Source organism: Aulonocara sp. 'chitande type north' Nkhata Bay, linkage group LG7, assembly GCF_057382095.1.
Source record: "Aulonocara sp. 'chitande type north' Nkhata Bay isolate Kocher_YH1m ecotype deep benthic linkage group LG7, A_spYH_male_GT1.1, whole genome shotgun sequence".
Lineage (NCBI taxonomy): Eukaryota > Metazoa > Chordata > Actinopteri > Cichliformes > Cichlidae > Aulonocara > Aulonocara sp. 'chitande type north' Nkhata Bay.
Window position 1 is genome coordinate 40,186,388 of NC_141350.1, and position 9,408 is coordinate 40,195,795.

General features: G+C 39.3%; 1 protein-coding gene across 1 annotated transcript in view; it reads right to left on the minus strand.

The window, feature by feature from the left end:
* tnksa (tankyrase, TRF1-interacting ankyrin-related ADP-ribose polymerase a) overlaps window positions 1–9,408 on the minus strand; it is a 113,688-nt gene that overhangs the window by 39,224 nt on the left and 65,056 nt on the right. Inside the window, exons 7-13 of the mRNA XM_086300368.1 lie at window positions 6,770–6,864; window positions 5,717–5,783; window positions 5,270–5,456; window positions 2,904–3,025; window positions 2,718–2,809; window positions 1,533–1,611; window positions 457–628 (exon numbers count right to left, since the gene is read on the minus strand). Of these exons, the coding sequence (XP_086156494.1) occupies window positions 457–628; window positions 1,533–1,611; window positions 2,718–2,809; window positions 2,904–3,025; window positions 5,270–5,456; window positions 5,717–5,783; window positions 6,770–6,864 (814 nt within the window). The remainder of the gene's footprint in view (window positions 1–456; window positions 629–1,532; window positions 1,612–2,717; window positions 2,810–2,903; window positions 3,026–5,269; window positions 5,457–5,716; window positions 5,784–6,769; window positions 6,865–9,408) is intronic.

Sequence of the window (9,408 nt, forward strand, 5' to 3'; positions counted from 1 at the left end):
CAGAATACATCAATAAAGATGTGCTTTGACGAATATTGGAATATTTTTCAGTTTTCCCAAATGTAGCTGCACAAGCAGAGCCCATCCTCACTAAATCCTGATGCAGTCATTTTGTTCTATAAGCAAGCCTGAAATATGAATGAAACCACTGAGTTCAGAAAAGAGCTTCAAGGGTTAGGCCCCCATTAAAAACTGATTTCCTTTAACCTGGAAACCCTGGAGTTAGATACCGTGATGCCAAGTTTCTTCCAGATCTGAGCAGGTGAGTTGGCTCACTCTGCGTTAAAATCTGCGCCTTCAGTCTGAAAATATCAATATTGGCCTTCACAAAAACAATTCCAGTTAATCCCACTATTTGCAACTGGTGCATAGCAACCAAAACACATCACCTACGCTTCTACATGCACAGCCACCCACCCACTCAGCAGCCCCCACAGAAACAAACGGGTGGCCTACCGTTGAGTATTTGCTGAACAGCTTCGTTTCCCATTTGAGCAGCGGTGAAGCCCTGCAGCGACACCAGCGAGGCGTCTGCCCCGTATCCTAGCAACAGCCTACAGGTCTGAAGGTGGCCTGCCAACGCCGCACGATGCAATGCCGTCTGACCCAGTGTGTCCAGGGCATTCACCTGCAAGAACAAAGACCTCAGAATAATGATTCAGAAAGGACGTCTGCAGTTACAGTCATTCAAAAAAATATCTGAATCTGTAATTTTATGACTCTCCTATTACTGATGAAGTGCTTACTAATAATAATGTTCCAAATAAGGTCAGCTCGTTTCCAAATGAGACACTAATAAACAACTGTACGTTAACCTCATCTCACAAAAGGTCCAGAAAAATATACAAAAACAAGACTTTTTTTGGTTTAATTATTGAAATATGTAAACAAATATGATAATGTTGACACAATTATGTGACAAGCCTCAGCACAACTGAATAACAAAACATGCCACAACAACCTTGGATCTTATTTGTGGGATTCAGGGTGAAATAATAAAGGGTGCAATATTATTCTGTGCATTGCAACAGAGTCAGTTGTATGAAAATGAGAAACTATTCATAGATAAAAATGTTTTTGAGCAATACAGCAAATCAAGGTGCATCATCACACTGATGCACACAAATATACCATTGAGCGCCTTGATTGTAGAGCATTCTCACAGTGACGCAACCACAAGTGCTGCTTAAAATCCAGTTCTTTCTCCAAACTGAATTCACAATGTATGACTGCTGAATAAAAATGCCATCTTTAGAAAAATACCATTGTTTTGAGGGTCTCACACCAGAATGTTCAGTTTGCAGAAACATTTACCCAAAACTTTGGGCAGTAACACAGTAAAATGCTTCTTTTTAGAATTTTTTTTTTGTGGTGATTAGTGTGAAAAACAGCATTTTCAGCCACCAAACATTAGAAACTCACCGATCCTTTCTAACATTACCGGTGAACAACCACGAAATTAAAGCACTTTGAAATTGGATGATTCTTTTTGATACACTCTCTATACATGGAGGAAGAGGAGTAAGACATACCTTTGCCCCATGTTTCTGTAGCACCTCCATGATGTCATTATGCGCCCGCTCAGCTGCCACGTGAAGAGGAGTCATGAAACTACAGAGGGGAGGGAAGAGCATTAGGAAATAAATATAACTGCTCAACTTTAGATCGTTCAGATTGCTTGTAAAACAGAATGCAGTGCCCAAACGTTCTCAGAATGAGGTTGGATATTATCACGAGTCATCAACCCTGAGATGAAGTCAGCACTGTTTTTGCACTCCATGTACTATAGTACTGCATTTTTTCTGGGTTAAAAAACATAACAGAAATTTACAGAATCACCTATTCAGCAATGCGTTTATTCTAATTTCACTATAAGGTATCTATATGTATGTATTTATATATATATATGACACATTCGTATGACATCATTTGTTGCATGGCCCGCTATCATTGTAAATGTAATAGCTTCAGTCCCACTGCTGTAAGGGCAGCTGGACTGGAGAGCCCAACATGTGAAGAGGCCCATTTCTAAGAAATTTCCAAAGAGAAAGCAGTGAATCACCAAGCCCACTGACCAAATCAGTTCTCATTTGTCACTAAGTACATCACTTCAGCTTAGCAGTACTTTATTCTTATACCTCACTTAGAAAGCTATTAAAGTGGATTCCTGTACTCTTCCTGGTTTCTGTCATGCAAATATACTGTTACAAGTGGTCACTGTTACTAAGCATGGTCAGTCAATCACACTTAATCAGGAGCCAGTCTATTTTGAACAGAAAACGTATCATAATCAAAAGGATTATTGAGATCTATGAATCAGGAAAGCCACCTAAGCCATCTTAGAAAAGTCCAAAAATGAAAATATGGAGCTGGAAATAAACATAATAGGTCACATTTTATGCTTTAAATGCTGGAATTATTCAGGATAGTTTTGTACTGAGCTGAAGCCCGAGGCTGGCAGCAGACTGAGCGTCTGAAGAGCGGACGATTTCTGTCGCCGCTGATTGTCAGGTCGTGTGAACAACGGTACATTCACCTACTGAAGTGTCTCTGAGCAGTGATGCAACCACTTTGCCTTGCAATGGCAATTCACATCAGCAAAGTGATTTGTGTTGTTCACCTCTAACATAAATCCACTGCTGGAGTCACCTTGACAAACATATAATGCTCTCACTTTATGTTTATGAGCTGTGCATGCAGCGGAAAACAACACTCACTCTTTATTCTTCTCGTTGACGTTGGCACCTTTCCTCAGCAGCAGCTCGGTCACCTGCTTCCTTTTGGGGTGAGGCGACGCTACTGCACAATGCTAACAAACGCACATAAAGCACACATGGACACGTCATCTCAACACGTCTGCACCAATATAAGAGCCAGTGTTTTAAAATGCATCCAAATCTTACCAGGGCAGTTTCGTGTGTGTGTGGGTGTTTAAAGTTGATGATCTCCAATGCCAGGGTCTTCTTAGCCTTGGCCATGTCAGCTTCTCGAGCAGCTTGAAGCAGCGAGTGGCCCTTAAACTCATCTGAAGACAGGCGCACAGAAAATGTCAAATTTTTTAGAAAGAAAGCAGCTTCAGTTGTCATTGTGAGGTTTCCTACGAAACAAAAGGCTGCAAATGATGTAGCTTGCCACCCAAAAACTGAATTATGAAGTTCTCAGCCACTGTTACAATATATTATTCTACTTGCAATGACCCTGCAGCATAACAATACTTCAGAAAGATAATTTCATTTTTTTCCCCAACCAGAGAGCTAATGACATATGATGCAACAGTCTCTGTGGTGGAGTTGGAGCGGAAAAAAGCGATTATTCCCCCGAGGTCTGGAAATTACAAACAACAAACTATTTTGCTTCAGAAGCATTTCAGGCTGAATAAAAGGAGCCCGTCCTATCTACGGACCGAGCCAACAGCATTCATGCATTTCTAATCAGACGTTGAGATAAATGGCGCAATCTTCAAGGGCACGTGGTTAAGAAAGAAAAAAAATTAAAGACGTAAAGTACAGCTGATGGAAGAGAAACAGTAGCGAGTTATGACATTTTTGTTCTGCAAAACCCAAACGAATTTTTCATAGTTGCTGGTCAGAAATACACAGAAATAATTTATTCAGAGAAAGAAGAAAAACACGAGATGAACTACACGTTTGCTCTTTGTATATGTAACCATATCTATAAACTGCTAAGAAAAGATGGACAGAGCCACTGGTTTGTCTCATTTTGAAACCATTTTTAGCAGTGTGTTTGTTGCCATCCTGTTTTATTTTCCTTTTCTGCTGTTTTCTGGACCCTGAGGCAAGGTGCAGGCATACAAATATCAATAATTAGTACCAAATAAAGCGTAACACACATTATTTGTCAGCTTAAATTAAAACAAAAGCTCCAAAAGGCACGGACACCGTAAGTATAACTGGGAAGCTCCGTAACTTATGGGAAGCTTAGCAGATAGTAAGTTGAACACTTAAGTGCCATAAACTGAAGTTCCTGGATTGGTTCACTTTAAAGTAGCTTCAAAAGCAAGGCGATCCAAGTAGATTTGCCCAACTTGAGCACATTAATGTTTTTATAGTAAGTTTTCCCCTTCATATCAACTGTACTTTGTAAGCTACTAACCAACTGGCTTAAAAAATATATCTGGAGCTGGCAACATCAGATCTGTCCAGGAAGTCTTTGTTTTTATATTTTTATATTCCTGTGATGAGTCTGCAGCAAACGCCCAACTGAGATGCGTTTTCGACAACATAGAATCATCAAAAACGAACCGTCATCCTGCAGTTGTGAAAACATTTCTGATGGCTTATGATTCGCGTGGCATTTGATTTTTGTTTTGATCTGCTTCATTACAGAGATGAGGCAACAAGTGCAGCGAAAGAAAAAGAGAGCTGACCCACTAATTAACTCGAGTTGCAGAGGGCTTTCTGGCAAAAACAAAGGATTATCCAACCTTTTTACTCTGTGGTGGCTGCATCCTGAAAGTACGATGAAAATTAACTTAATTATGGTGTAGTCTCTAATTAATTAATACATCACGGATCTCTAGTCAAATATTAGTTGCAGTGTAATGCGAACCGAACTAATATTACAAAGAAAACAGCTAATTTCATAAAGGACACGAGTATATAAGCAGATTATTTACATATTATAATATAGTGAATAAACCAAAATAAAAAAAAGAAACTAATTTAAAATCAGTAAGCTTGTTTGTGGAAATTTAAAGTAAAGAGTTCATGTTAAAACACAAATTGTGTAGTCCAGGTTCAAGGCATTTTTTTATAATGAAAAATAAATTTTAAAGTCAGGGATTGGATTAATGCACCCTGAAAACATGAATAAACACAATAAAATGTTTTATATAGCCGAGGAAATCTGTAATAATTCGAACCGTGGATGACTTTAGGGATGGGAATCGAGTCCAATTGCCATCCCTAGCTGACTTTCATGTTTTTTTAATCTGTGGCTTTTCCACTAGTCAAGTCCACATGAAGAAACAGGTGAATATGAGGCTCTTTCAAGAAATAATTCTACATCAGACTGCTGGCTATCAAAATAATCATATCAATCTCTCTGTTGTACTAATAATCCCTTTGTAATCCCCTGTCAAAAAAAAAAGAAAAGAAAAAAAAGATTGAGACTCCCATGTTCAAAATAATTTCAAATCAGCTGTTCCAAACATAGCCCGTGTAAATATGCCCTTTCTAAAACAAACAGACTCATTTAGCCGTGCTGTACTCTGCAGCTGCACTTTATGTAAATTAAGAGCCACACTCACATGTAAGTCTCTCCTTCAGCTCGGGAGTGGGTGCCATGTCCACAGAGCTTTTGCTGTGGCAGTTGAGCAGGGTCGGGTCAGCCCCGTGGCTCAGCAGCAGAGAGCACACCTCCACTCGGTTTTTAGACGCCGCTTCATGTAGAGGGGTGAACTGCCACAGATCCATGGCGTTCACACAGGCTCCGTGCTGGCGAAGGAAAAAAATAGCGGAAGAAAAAAAAAAAAAAAAAAGTACAGAGGAGATTACTGACAGCAGTTTTATCATTATTGATTCTGGATTGCTCAAAAGGGAATGATGCCATCGGCTCTGGCGCATGTGTACAATGAATGTGTCACGTTTTTAATGAACTAACAAAGCAGGTCTTAGGAGGTCATTTATAGCTTCTTATTATGAATTATGTCCACCGACCCAGTATATTCAGAAACAGGATGTATGTGTGTTTGTACCTTTAGCAGCAGCTCAGTAACTTCATAGTGTCCATAAGAGCAGGCGTTATGAAGCGGCACCAGACCCCTGGAAAAAAAACAAAAAACCCAGAAGACTTCTCATTACAAACAAACATCAGTGTTAACAATTCTAAATACACACAAAATGTGTGCTGAGTCCAACAATGTGACACTTACACTAACATGCTGATGTTCAGTAAAAATACCATTTACCACATTTGATATCTTGGTCACATTGGCACGGTGACATCCTGCTAATCAGTGTTACACATCGAGTGCCTCAGATGTCAACATCATAGCGGCACTACATAAAAGGTTGAGGGTGTCTCACAGCTTTCTCACACAGAGCCCACGGTAGCAGACGTGCTCTCGCTACTGGATAATAAGTTTGGTTTTGTGGAAAGTGCAGCAGGCAATGACACTCATTCATCTACTTTGCTTAGACTGTTTGAACTGAGGACCATTTAAAGTCCAGTCCAGCTCTACTGCACATGTGCATTCTCGTGTCCACCTCGATCAGGTGAGATCTAAGTACCTTCAGGATTGGAGTCTATGAGGGGAAAAAACGTAAATGACATTTGACAACCTCCCCCGCACCCCTAGTGACAAGTTTTGACATCTCAGTTTACATCAATAAGTCGTGGTTTGACAGCTATTCGAATGGTTTCCAGGTTTTTTGTGTGGCTGCATAAGCAGAGACCACCCTCACTAACTTTTTATGCACGTCCAGTCATTTTGGTCTATAAGCAGGCCTGAAATATGACAGAAACTGCAGAAAAGAGCTTCAAGGGCTTCTGCAGAATGCAGTGCATCATACTCTGTGCACGCCAACAACAGAATGTGTATATATCCCCACCTAAATCTTATGATCCAATGAGATGGATTAAGGAGTCTCATCCTACTGGCTATAGCAAAATCTCATAATTATGTCTCATAAATAGCAGTGTAGTTATGATGTGTTACCATTAAGATGTTTAGTTTTTAAGAAAATCCTGAATTCAAGTGCCTTTCCCCCCCCACTTACACTCCCCTTGTCGTTTTCTCTGTACATACCCTTTGTCCTTGGCGTGAACATCTGCTCCATGCTGTAGTAACAACTGAACTATCCTCACCCTGTTGTATCCTGCTGCCAGGTGCAGCGGAGTGGACTAAAAAGGCAGACCCACAGAAACAGAGAGAGAGAGAAAGAAGGACAAATAAAAGCAAGAAGAGAGAACGAGGAGTCAAAGAGTGGGAGGGGAAAAAAAGACAGACAGAAAAATAAATGTTAGCCCACATGTTCGCTCCGCAGTGTGACAGCCTATCATCAAGACTTCATAACCATCATTCCTGTTTATGTATGTGTGGGTATGTTTTCACTGAGCATCTTACAGTCTTAAGGTAAGGCTTCGCAAGAAGAAATGGGCTGTAGCAGTCTGCCTATAATTTCCTCCATAACACTGATGAAAAGCTGCAGTTCTGAATGCATTAAGATCTGACTGAGATGAGATGGCTTTAGCTCTTCGTGCAGCACTACAGTCTTTCAGCAAAGGCCATTCTTCCTGAAAGCTCGAGTGAAACGCAGACTGGTGCCGAAATGTTGCGGCAGCAAGAATGTTCCCATTATTCAGTCAAATTGAACTTGTTACAGGGAAAAAAGTAATAGAAAACCTGCCTCTAAGTCATGATATAAAAGCCATTTCGCAGAACTGGATGTGCTACAGAGCAAAGTGTGAATGGACGTTGGATTAAAGCTACTAGATGCAGTAGGCTGATATAAAAATGACATATATATACACACACATAGATATATACATACACATACATACATACACCTATATATATATAATATATATATTTATTTAAAAAAAAAACTTTTTTAGAGCAAACACTGAGATCACAAGAAATGTGTTAAATCTTGAGCAGCTCTACAAGCTTAATGTCCAAGTTTAACAAAGTCCCTTTCACACATGGTACCTGACTTCCAAATCCTTTGGATGCTTTGTGGTCATTTTCTTTATAGACAGGAATAAATCAAAATTCTTCAAAGCTGAATACTGATGTTTTCTTTAAAACCAACATACACCTTGCTACTAGAAAAGGTATATTATTCATGGGTCACAAGGTCAGTAAACTCAAAACAACATATTTTCCACTTTTACCTCCAGTAGAATCTAGAAATCAATCCAATGCTCTCACAAATCTGCTCTGCTATTAATCAGGCTGTGTCAATACCATACTCTCAGTTTCGCAGTCAGTTTGTAACATGGCACATTATCATGCTGGAAGCAGCCACCAGAATATAAGTACACTGTGATCTTAAAGAGCTGGTCAGCAACAATACTCTGGTAGGCGGTGGTGTTTAAATGATGCTCAGTTCGTACCAAGGGGCCCAACGTGTGCCAAGAAAATATACCTCCATATCATTACACCACCAGCAGCCTGGACTGTAGATACAAGGCAGGCTGACTCCATGCTTTCATGTTGTTTACACCAAATTCTAACTCTACCATCTTAATGTGACAGCAGAAGCTGAGACTCATGAGACCAAGCAATGTTTTTCCAGTTCTCTATTGTCCAAATTTGGTGGGCCTGTGCAAATTGCAGCCTAGTTTACTGTTCTTAACTTACAGGACTGGCACACAGTGTGGTCTTCTGCTGCTGTAATCCATCTACCTAAAGGTTCTATATGCTGTGCATTTAACAAAACCTCTTCTGCATACTTTGGTTATAACAAGCAGCTTTATTGTTATTGTTGCAGTCCTGCCACTTTCCTCTGACACTTTGCGAAACAGGCTGAAAGAATAAATAGATAATCTTGAAGGGATGCAGTTCTGATTGGGTAAAATTGGTTCATGATTACCATCCCACGTTTATGTTTATGTCTTTTTTTCCCATCTGTGTTTCTGATGAACAATGCTTGGTATCTTATTTTAGCATGGCAGATGACTCAGATTACAGTTACACTTGAAAGCCTTGGGCACCACTGCAATAGTGAGGTATTGGGGGAAACACAACACTTACACACATTGTTAAATTGTTAAAAAATGATCACCATAGTTGTTTAAATTATAGCAGAATGGAGTCAGCAGGAGGGCTTCAAAGCACAATTAAAATTCTGATATTTTATTATCAAGTCTAAAATTACTTGGAAACCAATATTTCTTTTTTTTTAAATTAATCTAATAAATGTAGGTTTGGATTTTTTTTAAATAATAAAAACCTTCATTTAGAAACTGCATTTTGTGTTTACTTGTGTTATCTTTGACTAGTTAGTTTGATGATATGAAACTTTTAAACATTCCAAAAAATTAAAAATCAAGAAGCAGACAAACACTTTTTCACACCATTGTACAAGTGTTCCCAATTGTGAGTGAGGCCAAACAGCTTTGCCTATATAATTTACTCCTTAACCAACTAATCTTTGCAGTGTCACTGGAACAAATTCTCTGCTCTCACTGAAGTCTGTTTAGAGTAAAATCTATGGATTATCCAGATTAGCCCAAACACAGTTTTTGGAAAAAGTTTGGCATTTCTTGGAATAAAACACTTATCACAGATTCTTCCATTGTATGATATACATCTCAAAAATGCTGCTATGCATGGTAAGAGGAACACCATCCTCCCACTACAACTAGAATGATTTGTTTGAAGCAATCCATAAAGTGCATTTGGAAACTGTAATAGGCAATCTGAACATTAGAGTGGCTGGC